The sequence below is a fragment of the Neoarius graeffei genome, chromosome 10, assembly GCF_027579695.1.
Source record: "Neoarius graeffei isolate fNeoGra1 chromosome 10, fNeoGra1.pri, whole genome shotgun sequence".
Lineage (NCBI taxonomy): Eukaryota > Metazoa > Chordata > Actinopteri > Siluriformes > Ariidae > Neoarius > Neoarius graeffei.
In genome coordinates this window covers 18,064,871-18,087,419 of record NC_083578.1, presented here as the reverse complement: position 1 = coordinate 18,087,419, position 22,549 = coordinate 18,064,871, and the positions used below count along the sequence as shown (strand labels likewise).

At 42.3% G+C, this 22,549-nt stretch overlaps 1 protein-coding gene across 1 annotated transcript in view; it reads right to left on the bottom strand.

The window, feature by feature from the left end:
- Positions 1-10,326: 10,326 nt before the first annotated feature.
- The window catches only part of frmd3 (FERM domain containing 3), a 79,264-nt gene continuing 67,041 nt past the window's right edge, over positions 10,327-22,549 (bottom strand). The window contains exons 13-14 of the mRNA XM_060931410.1: positions 21,426-21,550; positions 10,327-11,401 (exon numbers count right to left, since the gene is read on the bottom strand). Coding sequence (XP_060787393.1) covers positions 10,737-11,401; positions 21,426-21,550 — 790 coding nt within the window. The 3' untranslated portion in view covers positions 10,327-10,736. The remainder of the gene's footprint in view (positions 11,402-21,425; positions 21,551-22,549) is intronic.

Sequence of the window (22,549 nt, the reverse complement as noted above, 5' to 3'; positions counted from 1 at the left end):
CCCCACCAGTCATCCGTCCATCCATTATCTGTAGCCGCTTATCCTGTCCTTATAGGGTCGCAGGCAAGCTGGAGCCTATCCCAGCTAACTATGGGCGAGATGTGGGGTACACCCTGGACAAGTCGCCAGGTCATCGCAGCCCCACCATTCAAATTAACTTTTTCCATAGCTGTATACACACACACGCCAGTCATTTTAATAATGGCACCTGCTCATTCATGGAATTATCCAATCAGCCAATCATGTCGCAGCATTGCAATGCATAATGCAGGTACAGATCAAGAACTCCAGTTAGATTTCTACGCATCAAACACAACGGGGAAAAGATTGTATTGGTTCAGCAGGTTAAGGCTCTGGGTCACTGATTGGAGGAGGGGGAGGAGTTTGAGCCCCAGCATGGCCAAGCTGCCACTGTTGGGCGCTTAACCCCATCAGTTCGACCCCATCTACATCGACACCATATAGATGTGGGGAAAAGATGTAAGAAGAAACAGAATGGGGGGAAAGCAATCTCTGAGCTTGTAATTTCAGAAACTGCTAGTCTCCTGGGCAAAACAGTTTTTTGAGCTAACACAGAATGGCGCAGGAAAACAAAATACATCCAGTGAGCAACACATCTGTGGTTGCAAAGGCCTTAATGAGAGAAATCAGACAGGAAGGCTGTGGGAATTCAAATAACTACCTAGCTATGTTTACAACCTTTACACCTCATATTTTACAGAACCTGAAGCTGCTAGGACACAACAGCTCAGAACTGAAACGGTAGCTAATGAATGACTTGCTGAGTTTTTGTTGAGGTCGCAAACATGGTGCTCTACGTTATAATTAACAGTTATTCCATGAAATCGAGTCGTACATGAGCTGATAGGCATGTACGACGAGATTGAGTGGAATAACTGCTTTATCCTATCGACATTCACTGGATTTTGAGAAACAGAGCATTTTTTTGCAAATTCGATAAATAAATCTTTACACCAAACGTCCGACAAAATCATTTCCGCGTAGAATGTAAACAAACCGGCGAAATGACAGTAGCAATTTGTGAAAATGCGAGAATAATATCTCATCTCATTATCTCTAGCCGCGTTATCCTGTTCTACAGGGTCGCAGGCAAGCTGGAGCCTATCCCAGCTGACTACGGGCGAAAGGCGGGGTACACCCTGGACAAGTCGCCAGGTCATCACAGGGCTGACACATAGACACAGACAACCATTCACACTCACATTCACACCTACGGTCAATTTAGAGTCACCAGTTAACCTAACCTGCATGTCTTTGGACTGTGGGGGAAACCGGAGCACCCGGAGGAAACCCACACGGACACGGGGAGAACATGCAAACTCCGCACAGAAAGGCCCTCGCCGGCCACGGGGCTCGAACCCAGAACCTTCTTGCTGTGAGGCGACAGCGCTAACCACTACACCACCGTGCCGCCCGCGAGAATAATAATTCTTGAAAAAAAAAAAAAAAAAGATATGTTCTTACCATCAAATACTTTTATTCCCTATTTTGTTGAGGCTTTCTTTTTTTTTTTTGTATTTTTGGGGTTTTGTTTTCGAGTAGTTTTTGTTTTGCCCTCGGTTCACCAACACACTGCGCCATTTTGTTTCTCTCTACTCACAGTATATGAGCTGATTCTTGGTTTCACGTGACGTCACATCCGCCTCATTAGTTATCAAAACTTTAGCTGGTGGTCTACCAAAGCTCAGTTGACAAAGCGTTTGTACAGAGAAGGTGCACTGCTCGCATGAAAAATGCCTTACGCTTGCGTTGTTTTAGATTGTTCGAATCGATCAAACCATGAAACTGATAAAAGTTTCTTCAGGGTTCGCCGTGAACTAATGCAGGATTTCACAAAAAGACATTAAGAAAGGTGGCTTTTGAACCTCTCACTGAAATCGAAGGGAGCCGAGTCGAAGCATGCTCGAGTTTGCAGTGATCACTTGGTGAAAGGTTTGTATCTCCCTCTCAGCTCTGTCCTTAGTGTTTTCCAAGTACTTTTCTCGCTAGGTGTCGTTATTTTACGGTACTTTTTTTAGTCACGAAGCGCTAAAGCCCCAGCTCTTTCTTTGTTTCCTCCTCACAAAGTCCACATGCATGAAGGTCGCGACAAAATTCTTACCCAGTTACAATGCGCCGTGATCACTTCTCCGTCTTGTTTAACTAAGATCCAGGTCTTTAAAGGGGTTTCTGATGATCTTTGTGAATGATTTAGCTGAGAGATAAGAGCCAACACAAGTGAGAATCAAGCAAACTGTTGTTTGTTTACACTTCAACTTGCAGCGCTTCGTTGTAAAGACACAAACGAAAAGCTTAAAAAAAATACTTACACGGGCAAAAACAATACAGGATTCATTCGGCAGTGACTTGATACCGAGGTCCTTTACCCAGCCACGTGCAAAAAAGTTGTAAGCCTCCATACTCTTCCACGCTTTCATCTGTTTTGTGGCGTAGAAAGACGTCTGCAACACCAGATAGTTCGAGATGTCGGGGAACTCGACTGAAGGGTAGTTTTCGAGATCGTATGACAAATCCTTCTTTCCCAGACTGTAGGGGTCGATTCCATTGCACATAGCAATCTTCTGAATATATCTAAAGCAAGCAGTGGCTTCTAGATTACGAGCGTGCTCTGATAAGTTATTGCTAGTTGTTTGCACTACGGCAGCCGTTTTGGTTTGCTAGACCACCAGCTGTTTTACCGGAAGTGAAATTGCTAAGAAAAGTCATGTGACTGAAACTCAAGAATAGCCTAGGAGTAGAGTAGCCAATCGGAGCATGCGATTGCTCATATCCAGTGAATATGGATAGAATAATAAGTATTATATAAAGGATAATAACCACAGACTTGTTCATTTCTCTTAGTCTGTGTAAACGTACTTAACTAGCAAACTAGCTCACCATACATTACATTACTAACATTTAGCAGATAGTCTTATCCAGAGTACGATCTGGGTACAGTGTACCCAGAGCAGCCTGGGGAGCAGTTAGGGGTTAGGTGCCTTGCTCAAGGGCACTTCAGACACTCCTGCTGGTCTACGGAATTGAACCGGTGACCTTTTGGTCCCCAAACTGTTTCTCTAACCATTAGGTTACATTATTACACTGAATTAATTACCACTTTTTAGCCTCATCAGTTTTTCTGAGCAAACAAAACATAAGACACTGGAGCTTTTACTTGCCCGGTGGGTCAGCTAATGAATTTATGATTTGTCCACCCCTGCATGGAATAAGAGTGTTTTAGCTACAGTATAAACTTGACTGTTAGGTTTAGCCCCAAGTTGTCTGGTTTCGCCGGTCATGAGGTAACACACCAAAGCACAAGCACAGGATTTACAGCCTACATTATTACTGCTACTACTGTGATTTTTTTTTTAATTTATTTTGTTTTGTTTTCAAGAATGAAGAGCAGCAATCATAAGATCAGGACTGAATGAGACTTTTTAACATCATGTGATAATCTTAAGATGATCTTTTCCTAAATCTACAAACAAACATCTAAGATCAGAGCTAATCTGATCCGGGTTAAATCCAAAACCCAAATGGAAAGACTCACAATCTGAGGTACGACAAGATCCACTTCTGCTGCTCGTGTACAAATGCCATGCAAATACTTACGCTGATGGTTACACAAGTTCTAAGACACATTCGAGGATTGATTATGGAGTGTATTTTTCCCCCCTCACAGTATTTACAGACAGGAGCATGCGGTCAACTCAGTAGTTCAAGACACAACAAGCAAAATGAAGGTGTTTGAATGCACGCACATGAGGTCAGGATATGTTTCGGAAAGGAAACCAAAATATCAACTACTATCACAGTAATTTATGCTGGAGAACTGATCATTTACACTTACAGCAGAATCACGATAAATATGAAGTGATATGGTTAATGCTTGAAGCATGTATATGTACACTAATGGCTTATCCACCACTGATGAGCTGTAAATGACATAGCCATGAATAAGATAATTATTTAAACACGATGCGTATGTGCATGTTTAGGTTCGCTGCGATAAAGTATACACTAGGCTGTGTGCAGATCCTCCAGTAAGTCACGTGCGGTCCTGAGAATGCCTTTCAGCGCTCTACAAATCACACATACATGCATGTGCTCGACGGTGGAACGTCTCTATCGCGGTATGATGTCAACTATTAGGAGTATGTCTTTAGCCCTTGTGTTACCCTCTCTTCGACTTTGAATCACTTTACATTAAGGTGTCCAATAACTGAATGACTAATAATATAATATATACAATATTCTTTGAATAATCTTTTTGTTTTTAATTTGTTTAATTGTTTTTCCCCAATTCTTCCGGAGCAAAATGGATTGACTGTTTTAGACAAATTATTTACTCAGCTTGGATTGGATAGCTAGCTAGCAGGAGTGGACAAATCGGTACCCAGGGCACCAGAACAAGAAGATTTCAAGTCAGAGTTATTTATTTTTATTCATAAAGAAAACTCTACTCTTTCCGATTGCATTTGGTGTGACGCTAGTATGTTTAACTGTAATGCGACACACCTCGATGGTTCAACAATAGCGCACTTGTGTCATTCCGAATCGTGACGCCTGCACTCCGAAACATTTCAGCTTAGCAAGTGAAAATAGCTTAAATATCTTATAAATCAGGTTTATTTAGGATTTCCTATTATGTTTTGTTTATTGCCATCTTACAAGATTACTAAACTTATTTCTAGATATTTGTGACTCATTTCAAGCTTTAAGTTGTCTTATTCTGTTGGCAGATAATTTGATTTATTTCTAGAAATAAAGGTTAAAAATTAGTTTTAAAAAATTATCTGCAAAATGAGTAAAACTAAAAGGTACCAACTGCAAAGTCATCCAAAATTTTCTTTCTTTCTTTTTTTAAATTGTACATGGCATTTTCCTCTGTCTTGCAAGAACAAGATCATGTGATCATTTTGATGTCCTGAGGGTCACTTTCCTCCATTTTGGGATCGTTTTCCTCCCTCTTGAGGTAAATAGTTGGCCCTATTTACGGAAACAGGTGAACGTGAGGGAGGGGCTTTAACTAGATAGCATAACTATTGAACTGCGTCGCACCAAGATGGCGACGTACGGAAAACATCGTGACATTGCATCGACCTCGGGAGAGTTTTGAGTCGCAGGGATGTAATTTGTGGTTGACGTTTGCGAGTAGATCCGTGAAACAAAAAGACGAATACATCTTTTCTCTGTTACTGCTTTTGTGTTCCCGTTTCTTTCTTTGCAAGATCAAAACATTTGGTGTATAACTCCGTACTCGCTACTGTGGAATCGAGCCCATGCATTCTAAGGCTAAGATAGCTAAGCGCTAGCTAGAATGATTTAGTTATCTGTCCAGGAAAATGACACGTCATCTAATCTTGCTGTATCTTGCAGTTGCACCCACTAGGCAGGCTTTCCTTTTCTTTTCCGCTGGTGGGAGAGCCGAGTCCGCCATGTTTGCCCACGCCAACTTGTTTCGGTTAAAAGTAGGTCAAACAAACAAAACGCCCCTCGGTGGTCATGTGATATTGTCGCTCATATGCTTTGGCAATCTCTGGAAGCGTAAAATGCGGGACGTGTTTTATCTCGGCAAAACATTTTACACACAGGGTACACGGTGTGTGTGTGCAGCAACGAAACATCTCGAAACTCCAACAGCTATAGACATAGAATATTTTGCCCAGAATTCAACTTTGCAGTCGGAACCTTTAAGCTTGAAATTGCTACATAAATGTCTAGAAATAGGCTTAATAATCTTAGTATTTCTACTTGCCAAGATGTCGTTTTTTGCAGTGTGCCACACCACAGGCGTCGGCCGATTCGTTTGACGGTAAAATTATTTTTACTAAGGGGATCAATTAGCTCAAACGGATTACAGATGATCTTTTCAGAATCAGGAACAAGCATGTATATATGTGGAGGCAGCTTGCGGTTAAACATTTAGGGCGTATTCACACCTACGTTGTTTGGTCCGGACCAAATGACCAAACGAACCAAATTTCCCTTGGTCCGGACCTTTTGGGTTGGTCTGAATACAAACCACCGAACTCTGGTCCGGACCAAACAAGCGGACCGAGACCGAGCTGCAAGGTCGGACTCGGTCCAGACCAAAGGAACCCTGGTGCGGACCTTTTGGAGGTGTGAAAGCAGACCGGACCTAATCCGACAGTTTTGCTTTTTTGTACCTCGGGAGCTTCCGTCGTTTGTCGAGCATTATGGGAAACAGAGTCTTGACACTCCACCGCAAAGTGCAAACACTGTTTCGGTTGTCAAAGGAACCTTACAACAGTCGTTCAGTCATTCAGACCAGTGGTAGGCTAGACTACAGAGTACAAAAAATGAGTAGGGGGCAAACGTGGGCCGAGGAAGAAACGCGTACCCTTGTGGATATATGGGCAGATGTCCACATATCTGAGCTTTTGGAGAGAACACACAAAAATGCCGACGTGTTTGCTGTATTCAGTGAGAAAATGAAGGAGAAGGGGTTCACGCGCTCCCCAGAACAATGTCGGCTAAAAGTGAAGAAACTCCGTTAGACCTATATTAAAATCAGGGACATTCTTTCAAAAAGTGGCAGTACTAGCGACTTGCGTGAAGAGCCAGAACTGTCACAACATGATGTGCGCTCATCAGCGCTGTCCTCTGTGACTACTTTTGAACTTAACGCTTTGTGCGCATGTCGTCTCTGACCAATAGCTGAACGACCTCAGGGTCTTTGTTGACAGATTTGGGTCCGCTTACTAAAATGTAGTGTGAAAGCGAACCGCACCAAAATGAAAAAATAAAAAAAAACATTTGGTTCGGACCAAAGCAAGTGAACTATCGAACTATCTTGGTCTGAATACACCCTTAGAAAATAAAGACGCAAGCCAGGTATGAACCAGGGAGGGTGGAGGCTAACAGGTGCTTCCTCTGAGACACATGAAGCCAGCCAACTGTATCTTTTCACGCTGCTCTTCATGCCGTGTCAGAGAGAGTAACACACTTGGACAAAAAGCGCTATCCGCCCTCTTCTGCATACATGAGCTCACAGACGTCGCTCTGACTGACGGCCGGTGGTGGTAGCATTGTTGAACTGGCGATCTCCTGATTTTTGTCAAGGTCTCAAACATAATGTGGTACATTTCCAAATTTTGTTAGAAGAGAATAAATAGCGAATACCATACAAAACTGGCTTGTCATATATAATTACATTACGTCAGGCATCACATTTTAGCCTTGTCAGTAATTGTTAATCAAAACACAAAACTGGCAGCACAGTGGAGCTTTTACATTACATTACGTTAATGGCATTGAGCAGACGCTCTTATCCAGAGTGACATACAACATACCCAGAGCAGCCTGGGGAGTAGTTGGGGGTTAGGTGCCTTGTTCAAGGGCACTTCAGCCATTCCTGCTGGTTCCAGGGAAACAAACCAGTGACCTTTTGGTCTCAAAGCTGCTTCTCTAACTACAGTATTAAGCCATGGCTTTTACTTGCCTGGTGGGCGAATTAACGAATTTATGATTTGTCCACTCCTGTATAGTGTGTATATATATCACTCTCATTTCAGCATAATGTATAGTGATCCATGTTTGAACTAATTCTACATCCTACATACACCATAAAGGCATATGGACTGACTATGACTACTTGTAACCTGATGCTTATTCTGCCCCGTACAAACACCCTCTCATTCCTTGTCATCCAATATCTGCTCATGACATCACATAATCTGAAAAAAAAAAAGAAAAGTTTTTATTTATTTATTTTTTAAATATTGTGCTATTCTGTATAAGAAAAATCCACAGCGATATCATGTACGGTAATTATCAGTAAAAATATTTAACTTTTTTCCCCTTCGACTGCCCGGCCTGATTAAATCCGTTTAAATAACATAACTTGGTTCTTTTTTTTTTTTTTGCTGAAAAATAGCAGTAAAAGTAAGCGTCACATAAAAACGTATAAAATGTTTAAAAACGGATCCGTTTTATTCAGCACATCTCATCTTGTCCTTCCTCTATTTTTAAATATACAGAAGAGTCGAAATGCTGTGGCTTTAAGGAAAGAGGAAGGGAAGGTTTGTCTCAGGCTTGTCTCGAGAACAAAGCTGTTGAGAGTTACAGTAGCCTTAAGAGCGAACCAAACGATCCGATATGAGGATTATGTGTGTTTGCTACAAAATATTAACTCAACGCGTACGAAATGCGCTAACGCATCCTGACATGGGTTTTTATTCCTGTAGCTACTGGTTTAATAAGAACTTCAGATGTTTAATTAACAGGATACTACCATGCTGAGATGATTTTAACGCATCACGCAATGATCTGCTTCAACAACACTAAATAAGGGATGCACCAATCCAATACTGAGTATCAGTATCAGACTGATATTGACCTGAAATTGCATTTTATACATTTTGTGCATAACTTTTCAACACAGAACCAGATTAAACTGTCACACGAGCCAAACCTGCACCAACCAGACGCCAAATAAAACCTTACACAGCGATCACATCAGATCAATAAACAAAACTGAGATTAATCATTAATATCAGTCAAATCCATTTCAAAAGACCTTCAACATCAAGCTTAAATTCCACTTTGCCTGTTTTTTTTTTTCCTTCAACCAACATCCCAAATGTTTTAGTTTTAATTAACATTATCCAACCAACTAATGCAGCGTTCCCAGTGCTGTAGATGTGCCACGTCCTATTATCACCGTCCAGGTTATTATTTTCCAATAACAGCATGTTCGTAAATGTTTTATGAGGAATCTTTTATACCACAGCCATTTGCAAATGATTACAGTTTTTAGTTACAATTTTTACTGTAATTTCAATTTATAGTTACGTTTGATGCTGTAGAACATCTGTGAAACAAGTGCTTGCTTCTTTTATCACTTACATTACAGCAGCTATCAACAGTCATTCCTTCACTTTAGCCTGTTTTTTTTTGCTCTCGTGAACATAGATTTAAAAAAAAAAGTGACTGCAAAGCCATCCATCCTGAAGACTTTTCAAGTTACGGCTTTAAATCTGACTGTAACAAAGAGCTGACTCCTTCCAAAAATTTTCAAGAAATGTCTCATCATGGAAAGCTTCATGATATTGACAAATACACTCGTTTTTTTATCCATTCATGTGGAACAGCGGCCATAAAAATCCTTGTTAATTTGCACTAGCGCAAATTGTTACCTTCACTCAGGATCTTTCTACTTTATTATTATTATTCTCCAAACGTGTTTTAGGACACTATTTCTCCTGTGTGCAGGGTCACGGGCTAGCTGGAGCCTATCCCAGCTGACTATGGGCAAGAGGCAGGGTACACCCTGGACAAGTCGCCAGATCATCGCACATGAAGAATACCTCTGGGCTGAATTACGTTATGACGACTTTTGGTACTGATCTGGATCACTGATCCAGAATGATCCATGAAAAATGGGATTTTTTTCAAATCACTTATAACTCTGTCAATATTCATGATGATTTTCAATCAGTTTTTTTTTTTTTTAGTTTGTTCAGGGCGGAACTTTTCCTCACTAAGCATCATTCTCTATCTCTTACCGTTCCGGATCTATAGGTTACAGTGCCCAGACGTCCCAGTTTGTAACAGCTAGTGCAAATTACTGTGACTTTAGTCACAGTCTCTATCTAGTTATTATTATTATTCTCTGAACATGTTTTAGGACGCTATCTCTCCCTCAGTTTTCAACCAATCACCACCAAATTTCACACGAAGAATACCTCTGGGCTGAATTACGTTGCTATGACTTTTGGTGCTGATCTGGATCACCGAACCAGAATGATCCATGAAAAAAGGGATTTTTTTTTTCAATCACTTATAACTCTGTCAATTTTCATGATTTTTTTTCACTCAGATTTTTAATTTTGTTCAGGGCAGCAGGGCGCAACTTTTCCTCACTAAGCGACATTCCCTATCTCTTACCATTCCGGATCTATAGGGTACAGTGACCAGACGCCCCGGTTTGTAACAGCTAGCGCAAATTACTGTGACTTTAGTCACAGTATCTATCTAGTAAATTACCTGTTACTATAGAAATGATAACGTACCTGTGATTATAACCTGTGATTTGCCTTCAGATGAACTACTGTTGCTGTTATATATGTACACCTTCTGACCGATCAGACTTGAGAGTTTAACAGTGCTGTGGTATAAAAATATTGAAGGTATTAAAACAGGATTGAATACTATAATAATATAAAAGAAGAAAATACAGTATAAGGAGAAAAAAAAACTAAAGTTGGGAAAAGGCCATAATCCCTGGCTTTTTGAGAAATTTCTTGAACAGTAAAGCTCTGTTGGGTTCAGACAGGATCTCAAACTATAATGCCGGTATCTTATGAATATCAGCTCTAAGGCGAGAATTACAGCTCTGATATCAGTATTGGATTGATAATGAAGAAATGAGATCAGTGCATCCTCACTTGAAGCTTTGTACAGACTGATTAGCTGCTGTTATTTTTGCTACAGATCTATTCTTCTCATTCACTGCTACCACTAAAACTCTGCAACTTGCCTGGAAAGTTTGAGCTGCAGCTTAGCATTTGCAGCTCCTCTACTATTCATGGCTTTGTGTACAGTTACAGTTGAGGGTGAATCCAGCCTGAGGGTATGAAAAAAAAAACAGCATGATTTTGTACGAGAGCAAACCTTCCTCCCTGATCGGTCCATTTCCCTCCCTGTGTCCCAATAGTTCATCCCTGCTGATGGAGGGCCTTGTAGCCGTGTACTCTCAGATGTTAGTGTCAGTCTCCCCATAGGTGCTCTGTGAGGAGCTCAAGTTTATAGCAGAGCCAGCGGCGTAGCGGGCAGTAGTACTCATAGTGGAACTGCTCAAACTCTGGTGTCTCTCGGATGTCCTGCAGGAAGGAAACATCCAGGTCGGACTCCAGCAGAACCAGCAAGAGGACCAATAGGAGAAGGAGCAGGATTGAAGCTACAGCTATGAGCCGGGCAGCGCTGTGGAGGAACGCCTGGATCTGTGGCGTGCCATTTGATTGGCTACACAGTGAACGACGGGCGGCCTCTCGGGTCAGTTCTTGCTGCTGCTCAGCCCAAAGTTCCGCCTGGATTTCTGGATCGGCATGGAGTTCCTTCAGCAAGCACCCAGGGCTTTGGAACAGGAAGTCCACACCATCCTGCGTTTCCTCCACCGGCGTGGGCATCACACTTGAACATGGGCTGTATGCAGTATCTGAGATGGCATGAGAACCGTCTTCATCATAATCATCATCATCATCCTCCACCTCCTGCCTGCTCCTCTCTTCCTCCAGTCCGGTGCCAGGGATAGTGGATTCTTCCTGTCTGGTCTCTTGGACATGGCACTCCATCTCCTCCAGCTCAGGGTCTTCTGGCATCATGGATGGCTTCAGTGGGGACAAGTGAACCGAGTCTTTCAAGGCCAGGAGACCTACAAGTGGTCAGAAAAACATCACATCACTTGTTTGGAGATGAACACTTTAGCCTTTCATCTTCTTATAGGTCAATCTTAATATACGATCTGCTAAAACCAAGTGTACATAAAGATTTTAGCTCTGAGTACCCTGCCACAGACAAGTTTTTGAGGTCTACACTTGAGATAATTGTACAGTCTGAGCAACATAGTGACAAGAACATAAATAAGCATCTGACAGGAGAAAGGAAACATAGGGGTCATAGGTCAAGTCCAGCAATAATTTAAAGACCATTCGTATCAGTGCAAATGCACGTCAAAAACATATGACAAGAGGACAAGATAATTGATTTACAAAACTAAAGTGTACAAATGTACACATAAAGAGTTGTAAAAAAAAAAAAAAAAAAACCCTGAGTATACGGCAAATTAAACATTGTAACTAAGGGCGTATTCACACCTACGTTGTTTGGTCCGGACCAAACGACCAAACGAACCAAATTCCCCTTGGTCCGGACCTTTTGGGTTGGTCTGAATACAAACCACCGAACTCTGGTCCGGACCAAACAAGCGGACCGAGACCGACCTGCAAGGTCGGACTCGGTCCAGACCAAAGGAACCCTGGTGCGGATCTTTTGGAGGTGTGAAAGCAGACCGGACCTAATCCGACAGTTTTGCTTTTTTGTACCTCGGGAGCTTCCGTCGTTTGTCGAGCATTATGGGAAACAGAGTCTTGACACTCCACCGCAAAGTGCAAACACTGTTTCGGTTGTCAAGGGAACCTTACAACAGTCGTTCAGTCATTCAGACCAGTGGTAGGCTAGACTACAGAGTACAAAAAATGAGTAGGGGGCAAACGTGGGCCGAGGAAGAAACGCGTACCCTTGTGGATATATGGGCAGATGTCCACATATCTGAGCTTTTGGAGAGAACACACAAAAATGCCGACGTGTTTGCTGTATTCAGTGAGAAAACGAAGGAGAAGGGGTTCACGCGCTCCCCAGAACAATGTCGGCTAAAAGTGAAGAAACTCCGTCAGACCTACATTAAAATCAGGGACATTCTTTCAAAAAGTGGCGGTACTAGCGACGCAAAAAAGAAATTCATCTATTACGATGGATAAGGCGAATATCCCGACACATACCTCCTCCGTCTTGCGTGAAGAGCCAGAACTGTCACAACATGATGTGCGCTCATCAGCGCTATCCTCCGTAGCCGCCTTGCCCTTTGTCGTCGTCGTTGATAAATTACTTGTACAACAGCATAGTAATCGCACAATTGTGAAAACAGTAAAAACTGGAAAAAACATATAGCTTTGATGACATTAAAAAGAATAACAGCACGGAAAGCCTCCATGACTACTTTTGAACTTAACGCTTTGTGCGCGTGTCGTCTCTGACCAATAGCTGAACGACCTCAGGGCGCGTGGCTTTGTTGACAGATTTTGGTCCGCTTACTAAAATGTACAGTGTGAAAGCGAACCACACCAAAATGAAAAAATAAAAAAAAACATTTGGTTCGGACCAAAGCAAGTGAACTATCGAACTATCCTGGTCTGAATACACCCCAAGTCTTTAAACCTTCACACTATAATTAGCTATTCATCTTAATGGATATTACTTATTTCCCATAGTGAAATAATATTAGGAAAAACTGTCTTTAGATTGGTGAGTTCTGTAAGCATGAATGATCCTGCTCTCAGGGTGGAAACGACAGCCCTACTTTATCTTCCATTGATTAGAGGGATACAAAACAATGCCAGTCATTTGTGAGCTCTTTTACAGTGGCTTGCAAAAGTATTCATCCCCCTTGGTGTTTGTCTTGTTTTGCCGCATTACAAGCTGGAATTAAAATGGATTTGGGGGGGGGGGGGGAGTGTTAGCACCATTTGATTTACACAACATGCCTACCACTTTAAAAGGTGCATTTTTTATATTGTGACACAATAATTAAAATGAAAAAAAAAACAGAAATCTGGAGTGTGCATAGGTATTCACCTCCCAAAGTCAATACTTTGTAGAACCACCTTTTGCTGCAATTACAGCTGCAAGTCTCTTGGGGTATGTCTCTATTAGCTTAGCACATCTAGCCACTGGGATTTTTGCCCATTCCTCAAGGCAAAACTGCTCCAATTCCTTCGAGTTAGATGGTTTGTGTTGGTGTACAGCAATCTTCAAGTTATGCCATAGATTCTCAATTGGATTGTGGTCTGGGCTTTGACTAGGTCATTCCAAGACATTTAAGTGTTTCCCTTTAAACTACTCCAGTGTAGTTTTAGCAGTATGTTTAGGGTCATTGTCCTGCTGGAATGTGAACCTTTGTCCCAGTCTCAAACCTCTGGCCGACTCAAACAGGTTTTCCACCACACTTGCCCTGTATCTTTCCTTCACTCCTGACCAGTTTTCCTGTCCCTGCAGATGAAAAACATCCCTGCAGCATAATGCTACCACCACCATGCTTCACTGTAGGAATGGTGTTCTCAGGGTGTCGGGTTTGTGCCACACATAGCGTTTCCCATGATGGCCAAAAAGTTCAATTTTAGTCTCATTTGACCAGAGAATCTTCTTCCATGTATGTGGGGAGTCTGCCACATGCTGTTGGGCAAACTCCAAACATGATTTCTTAAGCAATGGCTTTTTTCTGGCCACTCTTCCATAAAGCCCTGCTCTGTGGCGTGTACGGCTTAAAGTGGTCCTATGGACAGATTCTCCCATCTCCGCTGTGGATCTTTGCAGCACCTTCAGTGTCATCTTTGATGTCTTTGTTGCATCTCTGATTAATGCCCTCCTTACCCGGTCTGTGAGTTTTGGTGGGCGGCCTTCTCTTGTCAGGTTTGTAGTGGTGCCATACTCTTTCCATTTTGCTATAATGGATTTAATGGTGCTCCCTGGGATATTCAAAGTTTGGGATATCTTTTTATAACCCAACCCTGATCTGTACTTCTCCACAACTTTGTCTCTGACCTATTTGGAGGCTCCTTGGTTTTCATGTTGCTTGCTTAGTCATGTTGCAGAGTCAGGGTCCTTCCAGAACAGGTTGATTTATACAGACATCATGTGACACTTTGCACACAGGTGTATCTTAATCAACTAATTATGTGACTTATGAAGTTAATTGGTTGGACCAGCTCTTATTTAAGGGTTTCATACGAAAGGGGGTTAATACCTATGCACACTCCAGATTTCTGTTTTTTTTCATCTTAATTATTGTTGGTGTCACAATTTAAAAAAAAAATGCATCTTTAAAGTGGTAGGCATGTTGTGTAAATCAAATGGTGCTAACCGTCCAAAAATCCATTTGAATTCCAGCTTGTAATGTGACAAAACAGGACAAAACACCAAGGGGGATGAATACTTTTGCAAGACACTGGATATGGAATAGAAATCTCTTACAAGCATGTTCAACTGTGTTGCAACATCACATGAGCAGCAGGATGAAAAGATGCTCTCAGAGGAAGCATGTGTTAGCCTTTACCTTGTGTGGTTGACAGCTATCATGTGATGGGGAAACCTAGGTTGTGGGTGGCAGTGACAAATTTGGAAGAAAATGGGGTCAAAAACGGATCACAAATTAATTAAGGAATGAGTCATTCGTCTGTAATACAGGTTTAAACTAGAAGATGTTAACTCAGAGAGTGTGTGTGTGTGTGTGTGTGTGTGTGTGTGTGTGTGTGTGTGTGTGCCCGTGAGAGAAGCAGGGCTTTATGTTGTACTCTTTGGGTAACTCCAGTGTAAAAATAGATTCAGCTGTCTGGCCAGTGTGGATTAAGACAAGTTTCCTGACTAAAGGCCTCTGCATGCTCTTGCGACAAGGCTTTCGCAGATAGCTTTTCGCAGACAGTTGTAATTTATCATTGAGCGGGGAGTAATAGGCGTGTGCGATGTTATTCACCGCCACAACGCAAGGGGGCGCGAAGTCGCGAAATCGCTAGGAGTAGTTGGTGGGTGCGGTTAGTGGAGTGTTTATCCTCCGGTTACTTATAATGACTAGAACTGGAGTCGTATAGATGTACGTACTTCCTCACTTCCTCGATCAACCGCTCTTCGTGCTGCTCCATCTTCGCTCGTGTTTTTAAAAATGCCGGTAGTGAAAACAAACCAAACCGGGAAAGAAGGGAAGCGGAAGTGCATGTACGGCGGATGTAGAGTGGACCAATCAGAGCCCTCTTGTCTGCGACGCTGTCTGCGAGGCTTCTGCGGTGGTCACAATTTTTGGGAGGTGCGCGCAGAGCGTCTGCGAAGGTGGGGGGGCTACACAGACACCATCTGCGACACCATCTGTGAGGACTGGGTTGTCAGCATAAATTGGCCTTAAGTCATCAGTGACATCATCACCACAATCTACTGGTCTCTCTCTCTCACACACACACACACACACACACACGTTATAGTCCTCCTCCTCATCATCATAAAATTTTACATATATAATAAAATATCACGGTGGTTTAGTGGTTAGCGCTGTCGCCTCACAGCAAGAAGGTCCGGCTTCGAGCCCCGTGGCCGGCGAGAGCCTTTCTGTGTGGAGTTTGCATGTTCTCCCCGTGTCCGCGTGGGTTTCCTCCGGGTGCTCCGGTTTCCCCCACAGTCCAAAGACATGCAGGTTAGGTTAACTGGTGACTCTAAATTGACCGTAGGTGTGAATGTGAGTGTGAATGGTTGTCTGTGTCTATGTGTCAGCCCTGTGATGACCTGGCGACTTGTCCAGGGTGTACCCCGCCTTTCGCCTGTAGTCAGCTGGGATAGGCTCCAGCTTGCCTGCGACCCTGTAGAGCAGGATAAAGCGGCTAGAGATAATGAGATGAGATGAGATAATAAAATATGCATACATACTCTATAGTAGAAAATAAAACTTGGATATATATTAAAACAACAGATACAGAAAGTATTGAGATTTAATATACTTCAAATATCTAATCATCTGTCTTTTGTATAAATGGAAGAAGTATCATTTAAGGCTTAAGCAAATGTAATAAACTGTAAGTATTAATAAGATCATACTGAATTCCACTACGTCATCTGCCTTAGAGAGCTAAAAGATCAAATGCAATATTAATCTCCCTGAATGGAGTCATTCTCATTGTAATGTGACATTACACAGCAGTCAAGATCAGAACAAGCGAGAACCTATCACCATAGCGACAGAAACCAAGAGAGACATACACATTTGAACCCAGCAGGAGGAAGAGAGTCAGCAGTCCATCGCTGATTGGTGTCATGGCAACAGTAAGAGTCAACAAAGCCCAAGTGTATGTGGGCGACTTTCTGCAAGGATATGAATGGGCCAGTAAAGAAAAGGAACAGATGTCACCCAGTCAGCTTTTCAGCAAAAGAAATTCAAAGGTTGACACTGGCGTCATTTCCCACTTGCTTGCTATTATTTACAGTAAGAAGGCTAAAGACTGAGAGTATGACAAAACTTGTGCTTAGCACCGGGGAAACCACTAAAACTTCTCATACTTCTCAGATTCAACAATCCAAACCTGCTCAAAACTTCCATGGCTCGTACATTTTTGCTGGTAATGCTTAGTACTTACTCTTTTGTGGCCTAACTACGATAATTTTACAATGATTCCTGTGAAAGGCATACCATCCCTTCAAGTTCACACCGACAAAGGGAACAGAGAATATTTCAGTAGCAGTTTATTTCTAAGTGAAGAGAAATCAACACTAAGCCAGCTAGTAACCAGTAAGAGATTAATGGGAGTATCATCATCATGATCATGATCATTGTAATCATTATCTGAGCAATATACTTCCTCACCACTTCCTGAGATTTGTTCCCCATGGCCAAGCAGCCTCACATACACATCCCGAGCTGTGTGATTGGCCATGCGCAGCTGCAGGTTGTACCGTGAAGTGATCTTCACTTGGCAGCGCATGGTTTTCATCTGCTCTGGGGCATTATAAACCTCCTTCACATCCACATTGTCCTCGAGGACCATGTCATGTGCCTTGTTCAATTCCACACTGATCTCATTTACATCCACACTGCGCTTCAGAACCTCGTTTAGAGTCTTGTCAACATCGACACCATCCTCCATCTTGTTTTGAATCTTATCCACGTCTACAGTCTCTTCCAGAACTTCATCGGGAACCTTTTCCACATACACACTGTTTTCCAGAACCTTGTCATGAATCTCATCCACATCGACATTCCCCTTTGCAAAATTGTCTTCAGATGTGATCAGACCCACACCACCCTTCAGAACCGTGCCTTGAAACTTGTCCACCTCCACACCACCTTTTAGAACTTTGTCTTGAAACTTGTGCACATTCACGCCACCCTCCAGAAATTTACACTGAACCTTGTCCATGTCCAAACAGCCCTCCAAAACCTTATCCACTTCAACACCGCCCTCAAGAACCCCGCCTTGAACTTTGTCTGTCTCCAAGCCACCTTCTGTAAAGTTCCCTTGAACTGTGTCCATATCCAAACTAGATTTTAAAAACTTGTTCACTTCCATGCCACCCTGCAGAACCTTGTCTTGAAACTTGTCTTTGTCAAAACCACCCTCCAGAACCACAGCTTGGACCTTGACAATAGCCATACCACCATCTAAAAGTTCATCTTGAACCTTGCCCATTTCATTACTGGACTCCAGAACCTCATGTTGAAATTTGTCCACACCCACATCTTCAAGAACTTGATTTCTGGCCATGTACCCACTGTCCTCCAGAACCTTGGTTTGATCCTTGCCAACATCCATTGTGCCCTCCAGAACCTCACCCTCATTCACCCCTCTCTTTTGAATCTTGTCTATTTCCTCCAGAGTCTTGTCTGGAACCTCTATGCAGTCTGGTCCCTCCTTCTTCCTCACTCCCTGCTCTTCCATTACCACTGTGTGGTTGCTCCTTCTCAACCCTGAGCTTCTGTTGCACTCTGGTCTGGTGTAATGCTGGCTGCCATGTACTCCAACAGGATTTAGCATGGTCATACACATTAACATCCACACACCCCCACCCCTTATACCGGGGTCCAACTGACCCCTGCTCACCACTGAATGGCTGAGATGTCAGCAGTGTTAACAAAGACGAGGCATTAGAGACTGGATCATCCCAAATACAGGATGGGCTATTTTTACAATGATATCCATGGCACATGGCCGTGCAAATCTCAGAGATTTACAGAGATAAGAAACACTCAAAAGGATTGCTGTTAGACAGTGGAAGGCCATAGTAAAAGATAAAGCAGCCTGGGGGTGGGGATGGAGGGGTCAAAACATATAAATAAAGCTGTCAAAAGTCATAAATGTCTCCTGAAAATGTCATTTGAGATTATTAGATTATTGGTTGTGGAAGATTCATTAAAGAGACACATAAAGAGATAAGCTAATATGAGGCATTACTCAGCATGGCAGATGTCGGAGATGGATTTGGAAGCAAATGGAAGACGAATCTCCACTCACCATATGTATTGCTGGAGAAAATCCAAAATAATAAATAGAAACTTGCTAGTTTCTCCATGACTTCTGACAACCTTGCCATTGGACATATCCCAACCTCAGTAGGGCTCATGTTTGTATTTTGATTTGCCTTTTCTTAAATACACTTAACTACACCACAGTTCAGAGGTATTCAAACTGTGGGGGTGGGAATGGGGTGCAGGGTGAGATGGAAAATACCAAAAATAAATATTTGCCAACTTTCCGCATTTTGCGAGGGGGGATGATGGGACACGTGGGCCTCATGGGGAAAAAGTTTGAATACGTCTGCCATAGTTTAGTAGAGGATGCTGATTAGTCCACCTAAAGTATGTACCGTATGCAAGTCTTGGTAAAGCAAAGGTACTTGATTATATTGGAAACTAATTCCTAGTTTATTAATCCTGTTCTTACTTACAGAAATAGTGTCCTGAAGCATGCATTTATTCTATTTAAAGACTATACCATCAAGCCCAGCTGAGCCCTGTAATCTTGCTGTTTTATTATACAATATACTGGCAAAGTATAGAATTCTTCCTGCACCTAAAATTGCCTCTAAATTAAGCCACCAGTGGCACTTTTATGTTCAACTGACTCAATGTGAAGCAATTCCTTTCCACTGGTATCTGTGTTTCAGAGGTCTACAGGGAATATGATCTAATATATCAAGCCCAGTAAGCTGCACACACTGCAGGGGCCTTAAGATCCCAGGACATCCCCTGTGTCCTTTTTTCTCTCTCTCACACTCACACACATACATGGATAAAGTGACATGGTAGGTCTTTGGAAGGCAGTTTGGATTAAATAGCCTCTTTTGTAAAGGACACACATTCTTAGGAAGTGTGCAGGACCTACTATGAAAGTTCAAACAGCACCACCGTCCAGAAGTACTAATAATAGCCATGTTTGTTGTTGATTCATTATGATAACATTAGGTGTTTTCTTACATGTGAATGAGGCATGAGGTAGTTGATATGACAAAATGAGGTAGTAGATACATGTGACTCCCCCTTCCCCCTACCACTCGTCTTCCAGCAGTAGTCGGGCAGTGCGCGTTCATGTGATTTGGAGAAGTGGCTTTGGAGGGAAGGCTAAAGGGAGGAGGTGGGATTTTTTCAGGTTGGAAACTTTCAAAATCTAGTTTGCTGGTTTCATCAAAATTACCTCAAGAACAACATGCCATACTTTTTTTCATCAATTTTTTTAGTTAAATTTCGGCAAGTTAGTTCCTGCTATCATTTATAACAGTTAAAACAGGAGACTCTTTCCAGAAATGTTAAATAAATGTCTCCTTACAGAAAACTTCTCTATATCAATGCTTATACTTAAAAAAAAAAATAAAAAAATCAGCCGAATGTCTAACACAAGCCCCCGTGTAAGTTATTGCTATACAAATGATAGCATATTAAATTAAGTGCATTCATATAAATCTAGGATTTGAATCGCAGCCCGAAGTAATCAGATTCAAGAATTCTACAGCAGTGTGGTATCACTGGAAATTAGTAAACACTACAGGAGCAATGTTAATAATAATTAGCATTGAAGGGCAAAGATAATTAATTGAATAGAATAATGAGGAATTTAATTGAATAATTAATTATTGAATTGAGCAGCACGGTGGTGTAGTGGTTAGCACTGCTGCCTCACAGCAAGAAGGTCCGGGTTCGAGCCCCGTGGCCGGCGAGGGCCTTTCTGTGTGGAGTTTGCATGTTCTCCCCGTGTCCGCGTGGGTTTCCTCCGGGTGCTCCGGTTTCCCCCACAGTCCAAAGACATGCGGGTTAGGTTAACTGGTGACTCTAAATTGACCGTAGGTGTGAATGAGTATGAATGGTTGTTTGTCTCTGTGTGTCAGCCCTGCGATGATCTGGCGATTTGTCCAGGGTGTACCCCACCTCTCACCCGTAGTCAGCTGGGATAGGCTCTGGCTTGCTCACGACCCTGCACAGGATAAGCGGTTATGGATAATGGATGGATGGATTATTGAATTGAATAATGATGGCTTCACATCCAAATTCTGAAGAGTAATTAGTAATTCTTGTTTCGCTTTATTTTTACAGAATATGAAGAAATATTCTGTCTGAGACTCCGCTATAACTCATGTCCTTCTGTTACCCATCTGAAAGGGTTTGACATGTCATCATACATTTTCTCACGTTCTCGTAGTGCACTCGCTTGTCTTTCCACATATTACGTCCTGAGGAAAAACCGAGTTACATCTAGTGCCAACTACAGTATATGTTTCTGCAACTTTGCAGCACCTGAGAAGAACGACAGCTCAAGACTCCAGCTATATTCAGAAACACGTGTGCGCAGTAATAAGAAATGTGAACGCTGGTAATGCTGCTACCGTATATGCTGTCATGCGTGCTAGATCAAGCAGCTCTAAATTAGCATGTACACTCTCGTACACCATTAGACATTGTGCAAGCCCAAACACAGCTCTATTAATCAGAGCTAATGCTCTGTCCCCTCAGACAATCAGCTGCGTATTTTTAACCCTCTGATTGGACTCTCTGCAGAGACTGGGACTTCAGCTGCTCAATTTCCACCGAGTCCCTGAGAACAGAACGTATGCCACCTGTCAGCACTCTGCGCGTGTGTGAGCATGTGCGTGCGTGTTACCTCTGTCGGCCGAGGCCTCCCTGTATTCCCTGTTTGAGCTGAGCGCCGGCAGCAGAGGCTCCATGTTCATTATGAGGTGCTTATGGCTGAGTGAGGTAAAGCTTCTGCTCTGACCCAACTGACACCTGCAGCACAATAATCAGGGCAACAGAAAACAACAACAGTGAAAAAAGGGTCAGAGTTAAGTATAGTGGGATTTTTATCCACATGTGCTACTCAGATTCTGAATTTGTGCTCAAGAAGACCTGAAGAGAGATTATGAATTTGGACAAAAATCCCCAAACCGTTTCTGATTAGTCGAATGTGGAAAATATGAATAAAAACAAGACGGATGGAAACAGCTTTTGAGATAAATAAATCTTCACACAAAGAATCCATCTTCTACTTGAAGGATGCTTCGGCATCTGCAGTGTTTGGTCCATTGACTCAAAGCGTGTTGCGTTTTTCCCCTCAGTGCCGTTCTATGGTCAGCTGAAGCAAAGCAATCACAGACGGGTCAGAGATCATCTGAGCGCCTGAATGTCTGCAGTGGTCTCGGTTTGGTTCGAATGCAGTGAGAAAGTGATCTGACTCTTGATTTGACTCAACTGCAGGAAGTAAACAAAAACAGTGCTCTGTGTTCTCTCTGCTTAGGTGTTTAGTTGCCATATTTCTGACCAATCAATGAAAGCGTTTTATTTGCCCGTACATGCCCCTCATGCTTTCTTTTTGGTTTATTTAATTGTGTGTAGTAAAAAAAAAATTAACCAAATAACAAATGAACCAAAATGATCCATTTTGGTCTGAGCCAGACTCAGAAAACAGACTCAAACATACGAAAGCAACCTAAAGGGTTTTGATGTCTGGGAGAACGCTAGAGAAGTTTGTGTGTAATTGTGCAACAATGTTTTTTTTTTTTTTTTTTAATTAGCTCATCCAGCCAACAGGCTGATGAGTTTATGCCATCATGTGCTGTCCGTTGTCTTTCTGTCATCTGTCCGGCGTCGTCCACATTTAACGAAAATCGCTTCTTCTCTCTCGATTCTTCACCGATTTCTATTCTTTTTGGCAGGAAGGTAGGTCTACCTGGGGTGCATATAGCTTCGACTCAAATTTGCATAATTGCAATTAATAATGAAGATATG